This window comes from Halichoerus grypus, chromosome 6 (assembly GCF_964656455.1).
Source record: "Halichoerus grypus chromosome 6, mHalGry1.hap1.1, whole genome shotgun sequence".
Classification (NCBI taxonomy): Eukaryota; Metazoa; Chordata; class Mammalia; order Carnivora; family Phocidae; genus Halichoerus; species Halichoerus grypus.
This window is the reverse complement of record NC_135717.1, coordinates 54,773,179-54,800,440: the sequence shown is the minus strand read 5'-3', so window position 1 is coordinate 54,800,440 and position 27,262 is coordinate 54,773,179. Positions and strand designations below refer to the sequence as shown.

The window sequence follows — 27,262 nt, the reverse complement described above, 5'->3', positions numbered from 1 at the left end:
TGAGGTGTTCAAAGGAAGCTTCACAGGGGAAATAAGGGCTAAGCAAGGTCTTAAGATACAGGTATGATTTTAAGTGGTGATAAGGAGACAGCATTCCAGAAGAGGAACACAGCACGACAAAGACTCAGCACAAGAAAAGGCAGTTTTGGAAGTGATTTGGTTCAAATTGAGGAGAGCATAAATGGAGAGATTCAATGAAAGGTAGATTTGGGGCCGGTAATGAAGGACCTTGAATAACATGTCAAATAATTGGTACTTTATTAGGAAAATAGTGGAAAAAGAGATTTTGTTTAATAATTCAAAATGACACTTTTGCTTCAGTCATTAGCAATGAGCAGAATGAGCTGTCATGAAAAAGGAACTTGAGGGCAAAAGCCATTAAAGCATCCCAGGTGAAAGCAGGGCACTGAACCAGGTGAGTACACTGGTAACATCAGAGCAGCCTGGAGGTGTGTGAGGATAAACAGGCTCAGCCACCTTCACCCCTTTTGCATTCCCACAAGCAGTGAATGAAAGCTCCTATGGTTTCACAATCTCACCAGCATTTGATGTTATCAGTGATCTGGATTTGGGTCTTCCTAATAGGTGTGTAATGATATCTTGTTTTAATTTGCATTTCCCTGATGAGCATCTTTACATATGCTCATTGGCCAACTGTATGTCTTCTTGGGTGAGGTGTCTGTTAAGGTCTTTGGCTCATTTTTTTTAATGGGATTCTTTTCTTATTATTAAGTTTTAAGGGTTCTTTGTATATTTTGCATAACATCTTTTATCAGATGTATCTTTTGCAAATATTTTTTCCAGTTTGTGGCTTATCTTCTTATTCTCTTGACATTGTTTTTCACAGAGCAGAAGTTTTTAATTTTAATGTATCCTAGCTTATCAAGTCTTCCTTTCACGGACCATGCCTTTCGTGTTGTATCTAAAAAGTCATAATCGTACCCCAGGTCATCTATAGGCTTTCTTCTATGTTGTCTTACAGAAGTTCTATAGTTTTGGGTTTTACATGTAAGTCTGTGATCTGAGTTAATTTTTGTGACGTGTGTAAGGTCTGTATCTAGGTTTTTGGTGGGTTTTTGTTTGTTTGTTTTTTGCATGTGGATGTTTAGTTTTTCCAGCACTATCTGTTGAAGAGACTATCTTTGCTCCATTGTATTACCTTTGCACCTATGTCAAAGATCAGTTGGCCATATTTATGTGGGTGTATTTCTGGGTTCTCAATTCTGTTCCACTGATTTATTTGTTTATTCTTTCACCAACACCATACTGTCTTGATTATAGTAGATTTATAGTAAGTCTTCAAGTAGGGTAGTGTCAGTTCTCCAACTTTGTTCTTCTTCAATATTGTGTTGGCTATTTTGCATCTTTTGCCTCTCAATATACACTTTAGATCAGTTTGCTGATAGCCACAAAATAACTTGCTAAGATCTGGACTGGGATTACACTGAATCTGTAGAGCAATGACATCTTAACAGTATTGAGTTTTCCTATCCATGAACATGGAACATTGCTCCACTTACTGAGTTCATTGATATCTTTCATCAGAGTTTTTTAAATTTTCCTCATATAGACTTGTACGTATTTTGCTAGATTTATTCCTAAGTATTTCATTTTGGAGGGTGAATGGTAATGTAAATGGTATTGTGCTTTTAATTTCAAATTCTACTTATTCATTCCTGGTATGAGACAGTGATTGACTTTTGTATATTGACCTTGTGTCCTGCAACCTTGCTATAATCACTTATTAGTTTCAGGAGCTCATTTGCTGAATCTTTTGTATTTTATACTTAGATGATCATGCCATCTGTGAACAGAGATAGTTTAATTCTTCTCTTCCCAATCTATATACCTTTTATTTCCTTACCTTGTCTTATTGCATTAGCTAGGACTTCTGTTACGATTTTTAAAAGCAGTGGTAAGAGGGGACATCATTGTCTTGTTCCTAATCTTAATGGGAAAGCTTCAAATTTCTTACCATTAAGTATAATGTTAGCTGTAGGTTTTTGTGTGGATATTCTTTATAAAGTTGAAGAAGTTCTCTATTCCTAGTTTACTGAGAGTTTTTGTCATGAATAAGTGAGGATATTGTTGAATTCTTTTTCTACATCTATTGGTATGATCATGTGATTTTTTTCTTCTGTATTTTTTTGATGTAATGGATTACATTAATTGATTTTCAGTTATTGAATTAGCCTTGCATACCTAAATGACATTTGGTTGTGGTATACAATTCTTTTTATACATTGTTGGATTCAATTTGCAAATATTTTGAAGATTTTTGCATCTATGCTCATGAGAGGTATTGACTCATAGGATTTTTTTTCTTTGTATTTTCTTTGTCTCATTTTGATAGTAGAGTAATACTGGCATCATAGAATGAATTAGGGCATATTCCCTCTGCTTGTATCTTCTAGAGGAGAATGTAGATAATTTATATAATTTCTTTTTTAAATCTTTGGTAGAATTCACAGGTGAACCCATTGGGGCCTTGTGCTTTCTGTTTTGGAAGGTTATTAATTGTCAATTCAATTTATTTAATAGATGTGGGCCTATTCCACTTACCTCTTTCTTCTTGTGTTAGTTTTGGCAGATTGTGTCTTTCAAGAAATTGGTCCATTTCACCTACATTATCAAATACATGGGCATAGAGTTTTCCTTCATTATCTCTTTAATGTCTATGGGATCTGTCATAACATCCCTTTGTTCGTTTATATTATTAGTAATTTGTGTCCTATTTTCATCTTATTTAGCCTGGCTAGAGGCTCAATTATATTGATCTTTTCAAAGAACTAGCTCATGGCTTTGTTGATTTTCTCCATTGATTTTCTGTTTTTAATTACATTGATTTCTGATCTAATTATTATTTCTTCTGCTTACTTTGGATTTAATTTTCTCCTCTTTTTCTACTTTCCTAAGGTGAAGGCTTAGTTTATTTTATATCTTTCTTCCTTTCTAATTTATATATTTGATGGAATAAATTTCCCTCTAGGCACTGCTTTCACTACATCCCACAAATTTTGGTAAGTTGTGTTTTCATTTTCATTTAATTTAAAATATTGTTTAATTTGTCTTGGGTTTTCTTCTTTGAGAAGACAAAACCAGAGAGGAAGACAAACCATAAGAGACTCTTCATCTCAGGAAATAATCTGAGGGTTGCTGGAGTGTTGTTTAGAAGTATGTCATTTAATCTAATACTTTGGGATTTTCCAGCTATCTCTCTGTTATTGATTCCTAGTTTCATTCCATTGTAGTATGAGAACAAACATTGTATGACTTCTAGTCTTTTAAATTTGTTAGAGTGTGTTTCATGACCCAGATTATGGCCTATCTTGGTCAATATTCCCTATGAGCTTGAGAAGAATGTGCATTCTGCTATTCTTAGATGAAGCAGTCTAGGGATGTCAGTTATACCCAACTGATTGATGATGTTAAGTTCAATTATGTCCTCATTGATTTTCTGCCTGCTGGATCTGTTCATTTCTGATAGAGAGTTGTTGAAATCTCCAACTACAATAGTGGATTAATCTATTTCTCCTTGCATTTCTATTAGCTTTTGCTTCATATATCTTGACAATCTATTGTTAGACACAAACACGTTAAGGATCATTATGTCCTTTCTGCAAAGAAGACATCCAAATGGCCAACAGACACATGAAAAAGTCCTCAACATCACTCGGCATCAGGGAAATCCAAATCAAAACTTCAATGAGATACCACCTCACACCAGTCAGAAAGGCTAAAATTAACAAGTCAGGAAACAACAGATGTTGGCGAGGATGCAGAGAAAGGGGAACCCTCTTACACTGTTGGTAGGAATGCAAGCTGGTGCAGCCACTCTGGAAAACAGTATGGAGGTTCCTCAAAAAGTTGAAAATAGAGCTACCGTACGACCCAGCAATTGCACTACTGGGTATTTATCCCAAAGATACAAATGTAGTGATCCAAAGGGGCACGTGCACCCCAATGTTTATAGCAGCAATGTCCACAATAGCCAAACTATGGAAAGAGCCTAGATGTCCATCAACAGATGAATGGATAAAGAAGATGTGGTACACACACACACACACACACACACACACTAGAATACACACAATAGAATATTATGCAGCCATCAAAAAAACGAAATCTTGCCATTTGCAATGATGTGGATGGAACTAGAAGGTATTATGCTAAACGAAATAAGTCAATCAGAGAAAAACAATTATCATATGATCTCACTGATATGAGGAATTTGAGAAACAAGACAGAGGATCATAGGGGAAGGGAGGGAAAAATGAAAGAAGACAAAACCAGAGAGGGAGACAAACCATAAGAGACTCACTCTCAGGAAATAATCTGAGGGTTGCTGGAGTGGAGGGGAGTGGGAGGAATGGGGTGGCTGGGTGATGGACATTGGGGAGGGTATGTGCTATGGTGAGCGCCATGAATTGTGTAAGACTGATGAATCACAGACCTGTACCCCTGAAACAAATAATACATTATATGTTAATAATTTTAAAAAAAAGGATCATTATGTCTTCTTGGAGAATTGGCTCCCTTATTATTATGTAATGCCCCTCTTTATTTCTAATAACTTTGCTTAGTTTGAAGTCTACTATGTCTGAAATTAATATAGCTACTCCTGCTTCCTTTTGATTACTGTTACCATGGTATCTTTCTCCATCCACTTACTTTTATTCTACATGCATCTTTATATTTGAAGTGTGTGTCTTATAAACCACATATAGTTAGGTCTTGTTTTTTGATCCCCTCTGACAATATCTGTGTTTTAATTGGTGTATTTAGACCATTGAAGTTCAAAGTCATTATTGATATAATTAGATTAACTTACACTATATTTGTTAGTACTTTCCACTGTTGCCTTTGTTCTTTATTATTTTTGTCTTTCACTCTTTTTCTGCATTTTGTAGTTTTAATTGAGCATTTTATATGATTCCATTTTTTTCTCCTTACTTAGAATATACTTCTTTTTAACTTTTATTAAGTGGTTGCTCCAGGGTTTGCAAAATACTTTTATAACCAATCCAAACCCACTGTCAAATAACACTGTAGTACTTCACATGTAGTGTGGGTACCTTATAAATAATAAAATACTCCCAATTCTTCCTCTCTATTCCTTCTATCAATGCTGCCATATATTTATATGATAGACACACACTATGTTTAAATAAAATATACATACATACTAAGTGTAAGTTATATATATACAAATACAGTGTTGCTATTATTTTGCTGTTACATGTTAGATCAATTCAGGATAAGAAAAGTAAGATTTTTTATTTTACTTTCACTTATTCCTTCTTCGTTCCTCTTCATTCCACTTCATTTCTTTATGTAGATCCAAGTTTCTGACTTACATCATTTCCTCCTCTCTAAAGAACTTCTTTTTAACATATTTTGAAGTCGTACTGTTGTCAATAAATTCCCTCAATTTCTGTTTGCCTGAGAAGGCCTTTGTTTTTCCTTCAGTTTTGAAGGGTAATTTTGCAGGGGAAAAAAAAAATCCAGGGTTTTTTCTCTTAACATTTCAAATATTTTACCTCATTCTCTTCTTGTTTGCCTGGTTTTAGAGAAAAGTTGGATGTAATGCTATCTTTTCTCCTCCTTAAGTAAGGTATTTTTCCCCTCTGGCTTCTTTCAGAATTTCTTTATTTTCCTTCTTTTTCTTTTGTTTTTTCTCTCTGTACCTTCTGTAGTTGTACCACAGTCCTTGGATTTTCTGGTCTGTTTTTTCTAGTCTTCTTTCTCTTCGCTTTTCAGTTTGGGAGGTTTTTACCGATATGCACTCTAGCTCGGATATCTTTCCGCTGCTGTGTGCTGGTTACTAATAAGTCCATCAGAGATACTCTTCATTTCTGTTACAGTGTTTCTGATCTGTCTCATTTCTTTTTGGTTCTTAGAATGTCCCTCTTTCTGCTTGCCTTGAGCATCTGTCCTTGTATGCTATCTATTTTATCCATTAGAGCCCTTAGCATATTCATCATAGCTGTTTTAAATTCCAAGTCTGGTCATTCCAACATCCCTGCCATGTCTGAGTCTGGTCCTAATGCTTGCTCTCTCTCTTCCCACTGTATATTTTTGGCCTTTTAGTTACACCCTGTAACATTATGATAACTGGGCATGATATACTGAATAAAAGGAACTGCTATAAATAGGCCTTCGCAATGTGGTGGTAGGTGTTGGGGGAGGGGAAGTGTTTTGTAATCTTATGAGTAGGTCTCAGTCTTTTAGTGAGCCTATGCCTCTGGACCGTGAACTTTATACATGCTTCTTAGTCCCCCTCTTTATGTTGGACTGGATGTCAAGAGTGGGCTGGAGTCGATATTTCTCTTCCCCCAGGTCAGTTAGAACCTGGTAGACACCCAGGAGGTAAAACTCACAAAAGCATGCCTTCCCCCAATCCCCCCCCCCACTGCCCCCTACCCCGCCCCCATGACTGGATCCCCGTGGAATTTTTAATCCCCAGAGTCGTCCACACTGAGCCTCCAGCAATTCATCAACTACTGTTCAGGTTTCTGCATCCCAGCACTGGCTCCCATGGAGGTTGCTGCCCCAGTAAAATGGCTCAATGTATTTGCCTGTCAGTTCTTCCAATTTGGAGCCGCAGCTTGCCCTGTGACCTCACTTCTCTTAGGGATCTAAGAAGGGTTGTTGGTTTTCTCAGTTTGTTCAGCTTTTTACTTGTTGTTAAGATGGAGTGGTGACTTCCAAGCTTCTCCTGCACTGGACCAGAAACGGAAGTCTGTCAGTTTAACTTTGAACTAACTCCCTTTTAAACACTCAATCATAGAACCTTGCTTCTTTATGAAACCCCAGGCAACAATAAATATGACAGGATATCATTTATACTTGATCTTACTTATAAAGATATAGTTAATAAAAACTTGATGCCTTGCCATGGTCCCTTTTATGGGTGGAGGGGACAGGATGTGGAGGAGTGGGAGGATGTTCTCCTGGACTTAGAACCTCTTGCATTATTTCTTGACCTCCCACTGCATGTGCTTTCTATAAGTCATTTTTAATGCATTAATATGTGATTTAAAAGCCATATTTTAGAGCAGTTCACTTGAAGCATCCCTTCTGTCTTTGTACACCCTGGACATTTTCCCGGGAGTTCACTTCCCACTTATGAACTCGGTCCAAATGTCGCTTCCTTAGGAAGTCTTCCCTGACTGTTGTCCTTTCTCTAAAAACACTTATCTGAGATTGAAATTACACATTTGTGTGATTATTTGATAAATATCTATTTGACCCCACTAGGCTGGACACTATATTAGGTGAGGGCAAGCACTGAATTTGCTTTTGCTCACTATGGAATCGCTTGTGCCCAAAGCAGTGGGTGGGACTGAAGGCACCTAGTAAATATGTGTTGACTAAATAAATGCAAATGAATGAATGAATGAATGAACGAACGAACTGATTTCCTCACAGCCACACACCTTGGCAGGTAAACTGTTGTTCTCCTCTCTTTTTACCTGGCCACTCTCTTCCAGCTCTACTTAAATCCAGTAAACTATTTTACTCCTGTGTATAATGAGAATGGAAATGTAAGCAGAGATGATGATGCCCTTTAAAATAACCTGATATCTTCTCCTGGGATAATGGGAAGCTCGATTCAAGTGGTACACCCAATAGGCAGCCACTTCTAAATGGGACTGTTCCTAAACAAACATACTTTTCTCCAAGACTTTGAGCAACTGACTAGACAGCACACTTATTGGAAGTGTGGCCACGCCAAGGATAAAGTGAAATGCCTTTAATTCGGTGACACAGAATGCAACGAGTAAAGCATTAAGCAATAGCCGAGGGAAAAAGCTGATTCTTGCAGCCGCAGGACGCCAATAATGTTTGGAAAACTGTTTTCCTAAGGCGGCAGACTCATCATTTGATATTTCACTCTTATTTTGTGTGGGATTTTTTTTAAAAAGGAAAATAAACTCTCAGTAAATTAGAATGTTGCAACCTAATACTGCATTCCAACTCATAAATGTTTTTCTTCAGAGTTTATTTGGAAGCATTTCAGACAGATTGTTAGGATTATTACTTTCTGGGATAAAACCATGCATTTTTTTTTCAAGCATTTCTTCCTCAACTCATAACCTTCCTCTCAGTAATATTTTGCATGTTGCAATAAAAAAAGCAAGGAAGAAAGGCAGCCTCTGTCTATTTTTAGATTAACGCATTTGCCAAACTCAAGGAGACTTATCTAAATGCCTGCTTCCCACAGACATGAGCTGTTTCTCCGTTGCCAAACACTTAAGCCAATTTCATAACCTACTTACAAGTCAACATTGCCATATTTACTCACCACCTTTAACCCCATCATTTTATACATCATCTTTAATCCCACCATTTCTCTGAAGAGCATCCCTGTAGGAAAATGAGCAGAGCCTGGGTGGGTCCAGGTGAACAATTCTGCTGGATGATCACCATTTGTCTTAAAAACACTTCTACGCTGTGGGGAGCAGAGATGGTGCCTGGACGGTGAGGAGAAGGGCCTGGAGGGGATACTGTGAACTGTGAGCATCAGTAACATTAGGACAGGAGCCAGAAGTCTTTGGATCATGAGTTCAGGCAGCTGAGTCATGGAGGTAAGCAGGCCTGAGGCCCGAGTCTGGGTAAGCCAGGGAGAAAGCCAGAAACTGGCCGTCCCATCATGGGGGCAAGAGGAGAGGTGAACTCTGCAGGAGCAAGGCTGACTAACAGGCACGGGGGAGTCCTGGGCCGGAACAGGGCAGACAGGGCACAATTGTGCAGCCCCAACCAGTCCTGCAGAGCTCATGGCTTTCTTGAACGACGAGAACCTTGAAGATTTCGCCAGACATTTGGCAGAGAATAGCGACTTGTCCAGAGTCATTAGGAAACCAGCGGCAAAGTGAACTAGAATTTAGAATTCCCGATTTTTTTACCCTCCATTCCGTAATTTTCCACTTGAAATCAAACACTGCTTTAAAAGAGCGTTTCAAAGATGTTAGAGAGATTCAACAAGAGAATTTACAAATCAAACTCGGCCTGTAGATACACAAAATAACTGTACACGCGTGGTTCTAGTGACTTTCCCCAAATCGGACACAACTCAAGTGACCGCTAGCCAGGGATGGACAGACTGTGGGCCATACACACAGTGGAACCCTGCTCGGCAAGAAAAGGAGTGAACTCATGACACACCCAACGTGGTGGATGATTCTCAGATGCGCTGGGCTGATTGTGAAGGAAGCCAGTCCCAAAAGGCTACATACCGTGCACTTCCATTTCTCTGCCATTCTGGAAAACAGATTCGTGGATGCCAGGGCTAGGGGTGGGGCAGGTTCAATGACAGGCAGCATAGATGACATTTTAGGGTGATGGAACTGTTCTTGATCGTGGTGGTGGTTATATGACTGGATGCATTGATCAAAGCTCTTAGAAGAGGACACTAAAAAGGATGCAATTTACTGTATGTATAATATACTTAATTTTAAAAATTTTTAAAGAGAGAAAAAATGGCCTGGAGATGTGCTTCTGGGAAGCAGCATGGTAAAATAGGAAAGCGTGTTGGCTCTGCAGCCAGACTGCCTGGGCTTAAACTTGGCCTTGTCCCTTACTCTAGTTCGCTTCTCTGTATCTCATTTTCCTCATTTTTAAATGGGAATAATTAAAGTGTGCACCTCCTGGGATTATTATAACTAAGGAATTCGTATATTCAAAGTGCTTAGAAAGTTAGCTTTTGTCTGACACATGTCTGCACAATTATCCAATAGAGCCTCAGGACAAATTCCTAGAAGTGCAAATGCCAGGGCAAAAAGTTTGCTTTGTCAGACCAATTGGCAAACTGCCTTCCGAGAAAATCATGCCCATTTACCGCCCCTCTCACAGACAGCCTGAGTTCTCAGTCCTCTGCTCTCCACCCAACACTGCCTGCCACGAATCCTTCATCTCTTCCAATGGAAAGGTCAAAAATGCTATCTCATTGTTCCTTTCATTTGGATTTCTTTGCTGACTAATGAGGCTGAACATCTTTTTATATATTTATTGGTCATGGCTATTTATTTTTATGTAAATTGCCTCTTTACAACCTTTTTATTAGAATGTTTATAGTTTTATTATTAATTTGTGTGGGTTCAGTATGAATTAGGGTTAATAATAATTAATATTTATTTTTTTTACTATGTACCAGACATTCTTGTAAGCATTGAAAAATACTCACATTTGATCAGGCATATACATTATAAACATCTTCCCTCATTCCTTTCATTTCTCTTTGGACCCTGCTTTGACTTTTTGCAAAAGAATTTACACTTTAAAATTCCTTTGTGATTTCCACATTGTTTTGGTCACGTTTAAGGAGGCCTTCTGTCTGGAGTCATTGTAATCTTTTTATACAAGTATTAGCTGTACGTTACCATATTTCTCAATTGTTTGGAAGTTCCTTATGGCAATTCTCATTGTCTAGGATTATTCTAAAATAGTAAATGTTTCTTAATTCCAAAATATAAAAGGAGGGCTCTGAAGGCATCTTTGGCCCCAGACATAAGCATTAGTACATTTCTCAACAAGACGAGAGAGTAGGAAGAAAAAGTAAGAAGGCTCACATCTTGTGAAATGTAGACGCTTGGATGGCCAAAGGGACTTCTACTAAAGGATTCTGAGTGATCCTTTAACGCATTACTGTAGCCGCTCTTCCTGCTGTCTCCCCTCCCATCGGCCCCTGTCCCCCCACCCCTAGAAAGTTTCCACTCCCTCCTGCCCACCTACACCCACACTCAAAACAAAGCTGTTTTCACATAGAACTTCTTCCAACTCTAAAATTTCCTTCCTAGGTTAATAAAATCAGCCTCTATAGTCCAAGTACCACTTTAAAAGTTTGGCTCTTTTCTTCTTCCTCATTTAATAATAATAATTTTGGAGAAATAGAATACAGAACAGAGGTGTAATACATATCCTATGACCTCACATTTTTAGGGTTATTTTTTCTTGCCAACTGAGCCTGCATTCATGCTAATGTTCCCCTTTTTGAATCCTTAAAAGTATGCAGTTGTTTCATCAAAGGCCAAAAGGAAAATAAACTGTTTCCCAGGCAAAGTGAGGTGATAACAAAGGGCTCCAGCATTTTGGGAATAATTTTAGATTAAGGGGAAAGAACGGATTTTAGTCACCAGTTATTTCTTCAAGAAAAAAAAATAGCTGTGTCTTATATAAAGGCAAAATTTTTTGTTTGTTTTCAGAATCTGCCCTTAAGAAGTTTCTAGAAGAAAGGAAAATAAACATTAGATAATGGTATAAGACCTGTTATCTCAAAGCAAGAAAGAAAGTTTGCAGAGTTACGAATCCCAAGTATCAGTACCAAAATTACTTTCTCTTCAGATTATCCTTTAAATTCCTAAGCATGATGGAATTATGTAAGATTCAAAAAGTAGTGTGTATGTACATATATACATGAATATATATACATGTCTATCTGTACAGACATGTATATGTGGATAGACACTCATATCTGTGTATACATACATACACAAACATCAATATATATGTATGTATATATAAGGATCATATAACTATGTGTGTGTGTGTATATATATATATATATATATATATATATATATATATGGAAACCACATAGTACTTATTAAAACAAATCATCTATTTTGAAAGGGCAAATCGGTTAGGAACACAAATTGGCAGATCAATTCTCCCCCTTAGAGAGATCCCAGAAGTTTAAGGTCCTGAGCATAAATGTTTCTGGCCTTCTCCAGCAGGCACAATACCAAGGTGGTGTCTCCAAATGCAAACATACTTTCCTGGTAGATAACTGTTTTGTTGGCCTCTGAATAACTGTGGCCGCATTCTCATGAAGAAAATTGTGGCCTTTTTTGCCAGTTACTTTATTTTTCCAGAGAAGTAAAATTCCAACCCTGAGGCATAGGAATCAAAGTTTCTAAAGGAAAAGGCCTCTTGCTCATTACTGTCAGGGTGTGTCTCTCATCTTCTTGTCTACAATGATGATTGAGTTGTGATGCAGCTTCTATACTTCTTTCTGGAATTTTCTAGAATCTGGAGCTTCTGTGTGTGTGTGTGTGTGTGTGTGCATGCATCCGTGCACACTCACATATGCAGAAATCCAGCAGAATTTAACTGTGGTTTCCATGAGCCTGTCTTTTTTTTTTTTTTTTTTTTTAGATTTTCTTTATTTGAGAGAGAGAATGAGATAGAGAGAGAGAGCATGAGACGGGGGAGGGTCAGAGGGAGAAGCAGACTCCCTGCCGAGCAGGGAGCCTGATGCGGGACTCGATCCCGGGACTCCGGGATCATGACCTGAGCCAAAGGCAGTCGCTTAACCAACTGAGCCACCCAGGCGCCCCTCCATGAGCCTGTCTTAACAACTGTCCCATTTTCTTCACCTTACTCATCTTTAGTACATTATCTCATTATTACTTATTCTCTTATTTCAAGTATTTATAAAGCCTCTGTTCCCAATCTGGCCCGGTGCCTGGTACTGCAGATGCAAAGATTTTTTTCTTTCTTCCTTCATTTATTTCACCCTGTACCATTCCATGAAGTAGTTGTGATATGTGAGCCCAAAGAAAGATTCCTGCCCTGGAAGAGCTCACAGTCTTGTTTTCTTGGCCATTTCCAGAGGAGTCCATTCTTAAAACTCATCTTTTATAAAGTATCTAATCTTGGTATATTAATATTTCACCATATTTGGAGCCAAAAACAAAGCACATAATTCCTCTGGAATCAGTTTTCATAATAGAACTCTCTTGTCTGGTGTCAGGTCAATAGATAGGGATCAGGCTGAGAGCCACCGGTGTTCTGTGTAACTCCTGGAGAGCATGGTACACAGGGAGAACAGAGTTCACATTTCCTCAAATCAGTAGCTCTTCTTCCCCTGACATAGCAAAAATGCACGGATATGCTGGAAGAGACAAATGTAACAGGAAAAAATAAATGTGAAAATATTCGAAAAAGTTCAAACTCTGATACAATTTTAAAAATTGGTAGACTCCTAAACTTTGGCTTCTGGCTTCAAAGACTTGACTCTTTGGAAAAGACTATTTTATGCCATAAGTCATAGCTGGTCACATTGTCTTTTTTCTTACTGTGTCTTTTAATCTTACGAATAAAGAATTCTTCAAAATGAACCGCATTTGACTTCTTTGAACATTCACATATGCACTTTTTTAGATACAGAGTTTGGGAGTCCAGTCTCGAACCTATGATCTGAATCTGACTCTGTATCTATAAAACACGAGACATCTCAACTGTGGTTTTAACCTGGAACATGTTGAAGTCCCTTTCTTTTGAAAAACAAACATTTTTAGTAAGAACTATTGTTGTTTTAAGTTGGGTTCTTCCAGCACAGACATTAAGACAAGGATTAGAAAACAAGCGGGTCATGTGAGAAATGGTCCAAAGAAACATTGCTAAGGGAGGAGGACGAAGGCCATGGGAAGGAAGATGGGTGCGAAGCAGGTTGACACAGTGGGTAGCGGGAGCTGGGGACATGTGGGAGACAGGGAAGAACATGCCTCCAGAGTTATCCCACTGGAGGGGTAAGGAAGCGGCTGTTCCTGGTTATCGCCTGTTTCCATCCATCATTAGCTGAGGGCTCAGGCCAGGGGCACTTCCGGCCTCCAGGGGGAATCATGCTTGCAGTCCGATGCTGCTCCTACGTCCAGGAAAGGTGAGTGCCGAGGGAACGTGGCTACAAATCATTTTCCTGTGCAGACTCCATTAAACCAATTTAATTCCTTGATTGGTTTTCCATATGGACTGGCCAGAGAAGTGCCCCTCTTTTTTTTTTTTTTTTCATTTTCATTTCTGCTCTCCTAGGATTAACCACTTATGGTCTCAACTGTGTAAGTTTTCTTCTGTGGCCTTTATTTCTACCAGGTCCAGTTTTCTCACATCAACACCTAAATTTTATTCTACAGATTCAGCCATTGTCATTTGTATGTTGGTTTGGTTGCATCTACCAAGAGGAATCATTATACATTAGATTTAGGAAAACAGACCGCTTTACTTGTGTTTTAGCCAAGCACTGCAATCAGTGTGAGCGTTACCCTTCAGACAGCCTAGGATTGTTCTGTTACCCAGCACTGCCATAGACCAGCCCCACCTCTCGCCTAGTGTGGACTTCAGTGAATTTATAGGTTCACCTTCTTAAGCCTCCATTTACCCACCTGCAAAACTGTGCAAATAATAGAGACTTCCTAGCTTCTTATTAGGAATAATTAAGGTCAACCCTTCAAAAGAATTCCCGGCCTAGAGTAAGTGTTCAACATGTGCTATTTATTATTATTGTTGTTGTTGTTGTTGTTATTTAAGATCATTAAAATGACACATTAATTAGTTCATAAACTACCAATCCCTTTGCCAAAAGGATACTCACCATCCACACTATTCATAAAGAGCAAATGGTTGTGTCAAAAGGATGGACAGTCAAAATGTCCCATTTTGTAATAAATAATAAGACCAGCTTCGCAGGGTCATTGCTGGAGGGAAAGGGAAAACAAGGTGTGTAACATGCCCAGTACATACAGGCACTAAAGCACATGGTTTTTCCCTTTCACTTTCCTTAAGATGTAGGCCTTCCGTCTGGAGGATAGGAGAAATGGCGTTATGATGCATTTTTAAAGCATTTCTAGAAAGCTGGCATTCATGAGTCCAGAAGGGATTGAGATCTACTGGTCTGTGTGTCCTACTGAGTTACAATGAAGTTCCAACATCCTTTCCAGAATGTCTTAAGGAAGGTGCAATTTACTGCTCTTACTGGATGAGCCTCACTCTACAATCAGCATTTCAGGATGCGCTATATGCTATTTATGAATATGAGCTTAGATTGTTTCTATAAAATGTGTGCATGTGTTTTGAGTTTTTGTCTTTTTTTAGATTTAATTGTAGGTGCATTCGGAACAGGAAAAGTAGCTGTTTACAGGTATGTGGTTTGTGGTATGCAAATGTCCTCTAATTGTTTCAAGTGCATTTCCTTTTTGCTGCTAGTTTCGCCTTCAAGAGTATGTCCCAACTATTTATTTTGGAGAACATTTATTAGATGCTCTTTTTAAAGTTTGGAGGAAGTTTTGCTCTCAACTGTTCTCCTTTCTTTCATCTCTCTGTCTTTTTAATCTCATATCTCATGACCAAACTTCCAGCCCCTACCAACGTAATGTTAAATGAAGATATGAATCTTAGCGGAACTTATAAAATGATGCATTCTTTAGATGTTACTATGTCTGAATTCTTCTCTTTGCCTTGGAAATGCATTAAAACGTGTTTATAGAGAAGGGGTACCAGTGGGAGGAGGTTTATATAAATCAGGTGTGGAGACTAAGTTAGGGAATGAAATGTACCAAAATAATACTCCAAAAGCAAGTATTGAACAAAAGTTCAAATCTGACAGGTCTAGATTCAAAAGCCTAGCCATTCCACACACTCACTCATGTGTAGTCTTGGGCAAGTTCCTACAACTTTCTGAGCCTTTGATTTTTTTGTCTGTTAAAGAGGGATAACAATAGTTGCTTTAGAAGTTTATTTTTGTGAAGAGGATTAAGTGGGAATCTGTAGGTAAAGTACACAGAATAGTAAGGTACTGGTAGACAATGGTGCCCAAAAATTTTAGATTCTTTTTTCTTCTTAAAAAAAAGAGTTTTATAGGAATTCAAGACATTAGATCAGGATATCAAAACAAAAGGCAGAGAGCAGCCCCACGTGTTCTGGGCACATAATACTAACCTAGCCCAACCCCCAGTGCGATTCTAAAGTTAGGTCTCCCCAAGTACGTGAGATTTTCTCCATCAGTTCCAAGACATACTCATAGACTGATGTATACCTACCACTCACCACTTTGGGTTATAGAGAATCAGATGATTGGAAAGCTCAGGTACCTAAAGGATGGGGCTGTGCTTATGGGGGCCATGACAATGCCCCACTCAGGGCTGATGAACTCATGGGCTAGTTGCTAAGGTCTAAATCCACCACCCAGTCCTCATTCCTTCCCTCACTCCTTCACAGGGACCAGACCTCCATCACAGTCTGACGGCTGGCTGCCAGCCTCCTCCCTCCTGCCTTTTTTTTCCCTCATAGGTATTTGCCCCAGTGATTGTCTTGCATGTCTAACTCGGTCTTACCGTCTGCTTTTTCAAGGACTGGAGCTAACACAATATTAAAAACAAAATTATGTAACAAAGCACAGATAAATAGTGTAAAGGAGTTCGGGAATATTCCCAGGGGGGCTGTTGTGGTAATCATGAAACTGTTTAAAGTCGTGCCTTAAACACACACCATCCCAAAGCACGGCCCTCCCTCCCCTCAGAGGAAAACTTACCCAACTCAATATCATTTCACGTTGTCATCTGGAGACTTGGCTCTTAGCTCTCCTATCTTGGAACAGAGCTTTAAAAATTGCCCAGTCCCCTTCCCCCATGAGTACTTGCTTGGCTCATTATCCTCACCTTGGTGAAAATTGAGTTTGCTGTATATTTAGTCCCTCTCCTCACACCTGGCTGCACATTAGAACCACCTGGAGGGTTTGGTTAACATTCTGACACCTGGCCCTGACCCCCTGAGGTGTTTTGACCGCTCTGGGAACTCCTTGGGTGCTTCTATCATGCAGTCAGGGTTGAAAACCACGGCTCTGTGTGAAGTACACAATGATCTTGTCAGCCCACCCTTATGTGCTTAGCTCAATCTGCAAAGCTTGGATAGAAAATTATCCAACAAAATAAAAAACCATCAGCCCATCAGGAAAGGAAATTTGCAGAAGTCAAGGACTTACAGGCATGAGTGAGTATAGAAGGATGTGTTTCCTTAGATACGAAGATAGCAGATCCCAGAGCACACTTCACAGCAATATCTCCAAAATACCTGGAGACCACTCCACACACAAAGCAGCTCCGTGAATGCGGTTTTGCTTGACGGACCCATAGCATCCTTTATTTGTATTCATGAGCGACCACATATGTTTTAAGGTAATGAGTTAAGTCTCACGCAATGAGGCAAATTCTTGGCACAAAGGCTGGGAATGTTGGCAGTGGCCTCTGGAAGTGGGGTGTCGCTCATGTGGCTCATTATAACCCTGTGTCTTCTCCCTGCAGAGCAAGACCAGTTGTGACCGTGGATGCCCAGCTTTTGCTGCACCCAATGATTATCAATCTGGAAAATAAAACATGCCAGATTCCAGAGTCTCTGTCATCTGTGGCCTGGTGAGTTAGCCCAGTGCTTCTCCAACTCAATGTGGATGCAGATCACCTGGGCCTCTTGTGGTAATGCGGCTTCCGGGGTGGGGCCTGAGACTTTGTAGCTCTGAGAAGCTCCAGTCGAGTGTTATGCTGTGGGTCTGTGCACCCAATTTAAGTAACAAAGACTTAGTCTTTCTGAATGGATAAGGAAAATGTGATATAGATATATATATAGAGAGAGAGAGATAATTACTACATATATAAAATACTACCATATATACAAATTACAATATATACAATACGTTGCGCTCTCTCTCTCCACACACACACACACACACACACACACACACACACACACACACACACACAAGAATTTTATGCAGCCATAAAAAAAAAGATGAGATCTTCCCATTTGAGACAGCATGAATGGACCTAGAGGGTATCACTTTAAGTGAAATAAGTCAGAGAAAGACCAATACCATATGATTCCACTCATAAATGGAATCTAAAAAACATGAATAAACAAACAAAAAGCAGAACAGAACTATACATACAGAGAACAAACTGATGGTTGCCAGAGGGGGTGGGGGTTGGACAAAATGGGTAAAAGGGGGAAAGGGATACAGGCTTCCAATTATGGAATGAGTAAGTAACAAGAATAAAAGCAGAGCATGAGGAATGTAGTCAATGACATTATAATAGCGATGTAATGGGACAGATGGTAGCTATACTTTGCGGTGACCATAGCATGATGTATAAACTTGTCAAATCACTATTGTACACCTGAAGCTAATGTAACATTTTTTTCAGCTACGCTCAAAAAAATTTTTTAAGATAACAATACTCAGAGACATTGAAGATGCAAGCAAATATGATGAGGATAATGGCAGCAATATTTCTCAATGTCAGAGAAGAAAGGTACAAATACAGAAAGGAGGAAAGCTAGAATATTTCTTGTGGTGCTAATCTGGAATGGGAGGCATGAATGTACACTAATGTTTTTCTATATATAGAGATAGAAACAAATACAGATATAGAAAAAATAGTCTTTTGAAACAAAAACAAGAAGGATCTATCACATGATGCCGATCTTTTGTTGTTAACTTATTACTTGAAGGCTACTTCTCCAGTCTACAGGCTCCAAGTGAGAGGAGAAGCATAAAAACATTTGCGGAAATTCCTGCTCAAAAGAGAGCGGGATTCTTGGCATGCTAACAAATACTAACCAAACTGAAAATAGAATAAAATACCTTGACTCTTACATTTGCATAGCTTATGGATACCCCTTTCCAGACTTTTTTTTTTTTTTTAAATAGTCAGGCTTCGGTGAAATCGCTCGGTTTCCTGTACTAAAAACACACGTCCGTTTTGTGATTTAGTGCGCACAATTAGACAAAAGGCAAACATTATAAAAATAGCAATTTTTGTACTCCCAACTCTATTGTTGTGGCCCTGATCTCATTATCATGAATATTAGTAGCATTGTGGTTCCTTTGGTAGGCCGTGGGAGAACATGATTTCTATCCCTTTTGAAAGTGTCCCTTCTCAACCTTGCTGGTCATCTGAAGGAACTACAAATGGAATTCAGTTGTAACAAAGCTTGAGAATATGCCACTTTGTTTCTCAGTACATGGGTCCTCAAGGGTCAGAAGTCTGTCATATTGGGTAATGCCAACAGGGTGTATCCTCTGAAAAATCAGCAAATACTTGGAGTGTTTGAGATTTGCCCTCATTTTCCAGAAGGTGTGGTCTAACTCAGACAGGATGTTCAGTCAGAATGCAGAACAAACCAGTGTTGACCCAGAGAACTTATTTCCACCCAATCTCAGCATGTTGTTGATGGCCTTTTGACAGGAGTTCATGCCAGAGTCAAAACCTTCGACGGTGGAGGTCGGGGGTGGGGGTGGGGGTGTGAGGAGGACCCTGAAGAAATCTTTGAAAAAATGTCCTTTGCTGGGCGCTCCCCAATTCTGGGAGGCGTGTCCTCTCCTTTACCAGTTTTTGAAAGTAGCTGGGAAATGCCCTAAGCACATTTTTAGATGGTTTAAAACCATAACGTATTATAATGAAAACCTGATCTGAGAAAATATGTGAAAGAGCCAGCGTCTGTTGTTACCCTGGCATGATTCATTGAAATGAACTGTGGGAGCTCCTTGGGCAAGAGTGCTAAGACTTCAGTATTTCCCCAAAGAGTCTGGTGTTCCCACGTTCACAACTGAATGGACCCTACACTGGATGCTTTCAAGTATCTGGTGTGGCACGCTCTGATATAAAGTGCAATTTAAATTTTTTTTAAAGATTTTATTTATTTATTTGACAGAGAGAGACACAGCGAGAGAGGGAACACAAGCAGAGGGGGTGGGAGAGGGAGAAGTAGGCTTCCTGCGGAGCAGGGAGCCCGATGAAGGACTCGATCCCAGGACCCAGGGATCATGACCTAAGCCAAAGGCAGACGCTTAACCGATTGAGCCCCCCAGGCACCCCTATAAAGTGCAATTTAAACTAGTTCATTTTTTCTAAGAATCTTTAGGGTTTTTTTTTTAATGAAATTTAAGTATTTTTAACAGATACGGGGTCTGTTTGGTTTTATGGAAAGAGTATTACTTTGTTACAAGAAAATGTTTCTTTTCATGAGCTGTTTTCCTTATTGCATTTAAACCATATTATTAAGGTAAGATGAAATTTGTTCTGTGGGCAAATGAATAAATATATGTCTTTATAATTATTTATTTCATTCTATCATATGTATTCTCTGAAAAACATTTCGTCTTCACATGCAAAAATTTGGAATTAATGGTGGCTCAGGGTACTTGAAGATGGAAGTTAACAGCTGGTTCAGTCTACAATGTGTCTCTTCGATAGTTTTTAAATTTATTTTAGGAATTTAGATCAGTATTTCCAAAATGATTGACAGGCATTTGTCAATTTGCTTTCCTAGAGTTTTTGTCTGTATTTGATATAACCTTGTATTCTATGTTTGAAAACCATTTAAGTGAAGCTTAACTGGGAAATAGTTCTTCGTGTCCATCAGTGTAAATTTCTGCATCTTTCAAACGGCTGTGTAGTTTTATAAAGTATCTGCTACTGGCATTGCCAAATTATAAAAATAAAAATAAAACTGGCGCAATAAATATTAATATCGTTATTAATCAATTAAAAAAGTATTTAGTAAAACATTTCTTTCGACAAATGTGAAAGACCATCACTATCAACTTTTCAAATGTAAGAAAACCTTTTCCAATATGCCTAACTTTATGCAAAATATTTGCTGTCACTGAAATCGAATTAAAGTGCTTAGACTGAAAAATGAGGGGCGCCTGGCTGGCTCAGTCAGAGGAGCATGCGACTCTTAATCTTGGGCTCGTGAGTTTGAGCCCCACATTGGGTGTAGAGATTACTTAAAGTAAATAAATAAACTTAAAAAAAAAAGAAAAGTGAATTGCTTTGTACTTTTAAATCCTGTTTCATATCCACCTCATTCTTTTTCCATCATGCATGGCTATGCACACCGTTAAATCACAGTATCATTATTCTAACTGTGCATTGAGTCAGGGCTGGTGTCTGAGGATTTGTCATGTATCGCCCTGACTTCTGATGTATTTCCAATCAGACCTATTCAGACTAATGTACCATATTGAATGTGATCATAAATTCAAGTTTGCAATTTAACTCTAATTAATTTTAGATCACAGCTTTCCCTGACAACTCAAGGGTACTTCATAATTAGATATAGACCTGTGAGTGGACCCAATTCTCTGGTATATAAAACACATAGTGAATATATGTGTAGGTTTATGTACAATGTATATTTTGCTAAATTCAGAATGAATATTTCAACAAAAACACTAAAATTCAGAAAGATACACTCACCTCTATGTTTATTGCAGCATTATTTACAATAGCCAAGATATGGAAGCAACCCAAGTGTCCCTCCATAGATGAGTGGATAAGGAAAATGTGGTGTATATATTTACAGTGGAAGAATACTCAGCCATAAAAAAAAAGAATGGGATTTTGCCATTTGCAACAACATGGATGGACCTAGAGGATATTATGCTAAGTTATTATAAGTCAGACAGAGAAAACAAGTATCATGATTTCACTTATATGTGGAATCTAAAAAACAAAACAAAACAAAAAAAACAGACTCATACAGAGAACAAACAGGTAGTTGGCAGAGAGGAGGGGTAAGAGAGATAGGCAAAATAGATGAAGGAGATTAAGAGGTACAGACTTCCAGTTATAAAATAAATAAATAAATAAAAGTGATGAAAAAGACAGTATAGGAAATAGAGTCAAAAATTTGTTTTAAATTTGTATGGTGATAGATGGTAGCTACACTTACCATGGTGAGCACTGAGTAAGATATAGAGTTGTCGAATCATTGTGTTATTTGCCTGAAACAAATATAACATTATATATCAACTATATTTCAATAATAAAAATTTTATTAATAATGTTTTATTTATCGTAACTTCATAACATTTTTTGATATCTGATAGGACTATGTCTTTTTTGTTAAGTAGGCTCCCACCCAATGTGGGGCTTGAACTCAGGACCCTGAGATCAAGAGTCATATGCTCTACAGAATGAACCAGCCAGGCACCCCAATAATAAAACTTTTCTTAAAAAGAATGAATATTTTGGTTCAGTACTATGAGATTTTGAGGTTTTCCTTTTAGATCAGAACAAGGTGCTTGGAATGTTTTGACTCGGTGACTCTTTTCTATGAAAGACATCTAGAAACTGGCAGGTTTAGGCTGAGGTGTTGTTATCAACAATTCAGTAAGTTATAGCAGTTATTTTAAAGTTGTATGAAAAAAGTCACAGTCATCCAGCTAATGATAGGGAGGTAACAGAGAGGGAGAACTAAGAAATATAGAACAACACTGACATGTAATTGGTATCATTCATAAATCAGCTGCTAATCCGTTTGTCCATCAAACACCTTCTCACAAAGAAAAAATAAGGTTCACCTCCAGATCTTTAATTTATTTCTCTTCCAAAAACTTTATTACTATTGAATTGTTCATGTTCAACAAAATACCATATATAAAATTATTTTAATTTACATAGGCTGATGATTTCATTACAAATAGGAATTTCTCTTGTAAAAGTTAATGAACTTTGTCTCTGATTTTGACAAGCAACCAGGTACTCCCAAAAAAAAAAAAGAGGGACACAGAAAAAAAATTCGATTTTGAAAGCCAGATATGCTGCAGAATCTAAAGATAGGGTCAACTATTCCATCTTTCTTAAATAATTCTAATTGAAGTAGAAGTGGGCTGAAATTTGTGATTTCTCAGGGGAAGTGGTACAAGCACTTGTAATAGCAGAAACATCTCAGGAAACTATTGGCTTTTAATGGCATGTGGCAAATTATTTACCCTGAGGGGAGACACTGACTGAGGTCACGGCAGATAGATGAGTCCCAGATGTGACACATTTTCATTATATTCCACGCAGGAAGCTGACACATAATTAAAGTATGATTAGGGATTATTTACAGCTTTGGGATGCTGTCGAAATATTCCAATCCTACCATAGTTATCTTATTAGTAAAATCATTAAGACTGTCTTTAAATCATATTTAAGTATTTTCTTATATTTTCACTTTCTTGGAAATGTGAAAAAGCCCCCTCTTGAATGCTGGCTTTTTAGGGCTTGACATGTTTCAGGAGGGACGTGAGCACGTGCTGCAAAGTCAGACAGAGACGACTGGTCATTTCTCGTTCCGTCTTTGGCCACAGAGCAGGTCCCAGGGCAGGTCATCCTACAAGCCATGGCAGATGTCTCTCTGGATTGAGTTTAGATCATGTTCTAGGCAAAACTATAACATGTCTCTTGTGCATGTCTGCCCTCTCTTTATTGTGTCTACACACCACATCATTGTGCCTACCTAGCTTGAGACAGCCATGCTCAGCAACTCACGTTCTTTCTCTACCCGCCCCCCCACCGCCCTCCTGTAGGATCTCTGCCTCAAATTTCACCCACACCTAGCAAGTTACCACCAGGTTCCCTCCTCCTCCTAAGCCGAGTGGGGATGTGGGTTAATCATCCCATGGTGCTCCGTGCCTCTTAGGATGAAGTCCAAACTCTTTAACATGACTTTCAAAGCCCTGTTCCCTGTAGACCAACCCAACCAGCCTGGCCTCCTCGAGCTTCCCTGCCTTGCTCCAACGGTCCAACCAAACTGAATTTCTGTGGGTTCCTCAAATGGACTCATGTTCTTGCTCATCCCCGGGCTCTACCACTAGCTGTTCCCCTCCTATATGCCTAATTCTTCCCTCCCTAACACAGGGACAATGTTCTTATGTATTTATGGAATAAAAGCAGCAAGTAATTGATTACTTAATCCATTGATTAAATCAGTTACCTTCTAGGAATACTTTAAAGTATTACCTTCCGATGTATTAATGTTACCCATCTTGATTGTATTAGTGTTGTGGCCAATAGATAGATAGATAGATAGATAGATAGATAATAGATGATAGATTTTACGTATATATGTATCTTTAGTTACCTGTGCGTGTGTATAATGAGAAGTACAGAGGAAAAATGATGTATTCATTTTATCTTGGGTGAGATAAAGTAAGATTTCTACTTCAGATTCAAAACTTTACTAACTTGACTCTTTATTTTCCTTAGCTTCTCTTTAAGAGTATGTGCATCTGTAACAGGCCAGAGCATTTCAAATCCAATAGGTGAGCATGTTTTCATTTTTACGCTCCTGTACTATACCAAGAAAAGTTAACAATAAGCATTTCTCGGCACAGACCATAGAAAACTTTGAAAGAGCCCTTTCTTAATATCAAGATTTCTATTGTATGTATGGAAACTTCTACAAAACTACTACTTGAATGATTGGCATTAATGTTATCTTTAAAAACAAATATAATAATGGGGGGGAATGACTGTAAAACCATTACAAAACAAGGTTCTCAGTTTGGAGAGTATTTTCTAAAACTTTTTTTCAGCTCGTGTATTGTTTTTGATCCAACTATGAAAACAATGTTTTCTTAGTAAGCAAGTTGAAATAGAAATTCATTCAAGCACTGCATTCACTGAATACATTTCCTTTCCTGATTATATTTGCTTTATTTCGGTCCCTAGGCTTGACTGCTGAGGTGCACGTAGACTCCCTAAAACAAAAAGGAGCCATTAAGCGCACGCTCTTCCTCGACAACCATCAGTCCCATCGCATCTTCCCCCTTCCCATAAAGGGGCAGAAATCCCTCCACTGCCAGGATTTTGTCGTTTACCTCCGAGTAAGTGTTCCAGAATCACCTTTCTGGCCTCTAACGTTCAGATTCAAATTCCAACCATTTTTCTCTATTGAATCATCATACTTGTCCACAGAGATCCACATCTATTTTCCTTTTATAGGAGCAAACTTTATTACAAGGCCCCTCGCTCCATTCTTGAGCTCCAAGGCAGCTGACCTGATGGTGTGTGGCTGTTCATTCCCAAGGCTTCTTTCTGTCTTGCACACTATCCTGATACTGGTACTAACTCGGGTGGTTTTCATTTTTCACCGCCTCCCTCCCAAAAAAACCATAAACGTGAGTTATGTTTGGCCAGATGTTATCAATGCGCATTTCAGAGCCAACTCAGGAAAACGTTTAGGCAATTCAACACTTTTATTGAAAGTAATTAATAATTATATTTTTAAAGAATTGTATATTTACAATAACTCCAAAGCCTACCATGAAATAGAAGAGCCAAAATATTTATAACACTATTATTCCAGCTTCTGAGCAGTTGTGGGGTTTATCACTCTCTCTCTCGTTTTGTCTCCTCCCTTAACGGGACTTAGTGAGGGGGTGAGAGAACCCAGTGAGGGCAGAGTTCACAAACGCGCTCTAGAATGCTCTAGAATGAAAAGCTAGGCGCATGACTCTTGAGTCTCATTATGACCGTGACTGGCACACATCTGAAGGTGGCATTTCCTCTGCGTGGTCTGAGGTGTTCCTGTGTGCTCAGGACCTCTGTTTCTGTTACCCCCTCCACTCTGAAGCGGGTTCTGTTTCATTTTCTGAGGGAGCTTCAAGGGCACTGAAGGTGTTTTGAAGTTCATGCAAGCTTAAAGAGATGACAAGACAGGAGGAGAATCAAGATGTTTTCTCCACCTGAGCCCACGAGGACTCGTAAATGCTGCCAACCTCACGAAAACAAAAATCCCAATTCACGAAACTTTCCATGACACCTATTACGTATATAAGTAGGGTTTTTTTTTTTTTTCCTTTGCAATTTGACCCATCTGGGTGGGAACCTGAAGACTGACTCCCAAAGCATATATTTCAATGAAGCCCCAGCCCTAAACGATTTCAGCCCCGAACGTGTATTAATTAAGCTGCCTACCACATCCCACATGAACCTAAGCCTGCTGCCGTGATAATCACCTGACCATTCACTTCCACTGGCTGAAGTCAAATGTCGCCTGCCTTTCAAGGGCTAACATCTTGTAGCTATTTCCTGGAGACTTCCTTGAGCGTGTGATTATTTTCCCTAGGATGAAACTGAATTCCGAGATAAATTATCTCCAATCAACATTAGCTTGAATTACAGTTTGGATGAATCCACCTTTAAAGAAGGCCCAGAAGTGCAACCGATATTGAATTACTACATGGAAAACACCGTGACCCAACAGGTAGGTCCCTGACAATCTGGGATGGTTGATTCCCAGTCAGGCCCCCGGGCATCGCTCCTGTGGCTTTAACACCAAACCCAGCCTCTTGCGTTTGCATTCCTGCACACCAGCTCGTCCCACTGGGGAGATTTTCCTAACGTGTTTCCTGAAACACTGCATCGTCGTGTTTTCAGAAGTCCTTCCCCTTGAGCAGCCGAGATTTAATTTGTTCAAACTGTGGCTGTTAAGGGAGGAAATACAGCTTGTGATCCTCAAAACACCGCCAGAGTGGCCTTCTTTAGGGACACGGCAGAAGGAAGGGGAATCGGGCTATGATGTCAACGAGGCCGTGTTGGGGGATCACTGCCTAGCCTAGGGTGTCTAGCGGGGCCAAATCAGGCCGCCAAGTGGAATGAAGGCTTTGCTTTAATTTGTGGAATCGTTCATACTTTTCAAGAAAAAGGATGTGATTCAGCTTTTCCCAGATTAATCCTGATGCCCGTTTGCACAACACAGGCTCACATCCTGGTGGATTGTGGCAAAGACAACGTGTGCATTCCTGACTTGAAGCTGTCAGCTAGACCGTAAGTTTAAATAAATAAACGTGCGCTTTATCTAATGGAATACAGGTGTTTATTTAAAGCTTCTCTGGAGAAAGTATACACTCCCAACTACTACTACCAAAAAAAAAAAAAAATACTCTGCATGAAATTCTTGAGCTTGGCTACACTTTGGGTTAGCCTGTGTTTGGGTCAGTTCTTTGTCACTGGTATCAAGTGACATACCCTAAGATTTTGCCTGGGCTGTTTCATCTTTCAGCAAAAGTGGGGGAAAAAGTGCTTGTTCAAAGTGAGCCCCTCTGGGCGGGGGGTGGGGGGTGATTCAGGTTGTGTGTACTTGCCTCAGTCCTGGGAGCCGAGACTCAGGCTGGTTGTATCTACACCTTACCCAAACTAGCTTTTGCAGCACCTCATGACTCAAAAGCATCCTTAAAATTGTCAAAATGAAATCAACTTTTTAATTTTCTGAAAAAAGAAAAATTAATGGCACTCTGTGGAGTAAAGCACAAGGTGTCCCAAAATCAAATTAAGAATCAGAGTGCTTCGGGACCCCTGGGTGGCTCAGTCGGTTAAGTGTCTGCCTTCGGCTCAGGTCATGATCCCGGGGTCCTGGGATGGAGCCCTGTTGTCAGGCTCCCTGGTCAGTGGGGCTCCCTCTGCCCCTCCTCCCTGCTCATGCTCTCTCTCTCTCTCTCTCCCCCTCTCTGAATAAATAAAAAGTCTTTAAAAAAAAAAAAAAAGGAAAGAATCAAAGGGCCTCCCAGTTGCCTGTAATGGAGAGTCACCAATCCAGCACTGGTAACTGCACTACATTTTGTTATGGAAAGAAATGAGACCAAAATAAAACATCCTCTGTTTGAGAAAGCAGACTCATGCTCCTCACACCCCAACACACACACACCCAAGGCCCATCC

General features: G+C 39.2%; 1 protein-coding gene across 1 annotated transcript in view; it reads left to right on the top strand.

The window, feature by feature from the left end:
- The window catches only part of ITGA8 (integrin subunit alpha 8), a 179,612-nt gene that overhangs the window by 80,914 nt on the left and 71,436 nt on the right, over nucleotides 1–27,262 (top strand). The window contains exons 14-19 of the mRNA XM_036097039.2: nucleotides 14,872–14,917; nucleotides 17,076–17,183; nucleotides 23,808–23,863; nucleotides 24,273–24,427; nucleotides 25,672–25,809; nucleotides 26,305–26,372. Coding sequence (XP_035952932.1) covers nucleotides 14,872–14,917; nucleotides 17,076–17,183; nucleotides 23,808–23,863; nucleotides 24,273–24,427; nucleotides 25,672–25,809; nucleotides 26,305–26,372 — 571 coding nt within the window. The remainder of the gene's footprint in view (nucleotides 1–14,871; nucleotides 14,918–17,075; nucleotides 17,184–23,807; nucleotides 23,864–24,272; nucleotides 24,428–25,671; nucleotides 25,810–26,304; nucleotides 26,373–27,262) is intronic.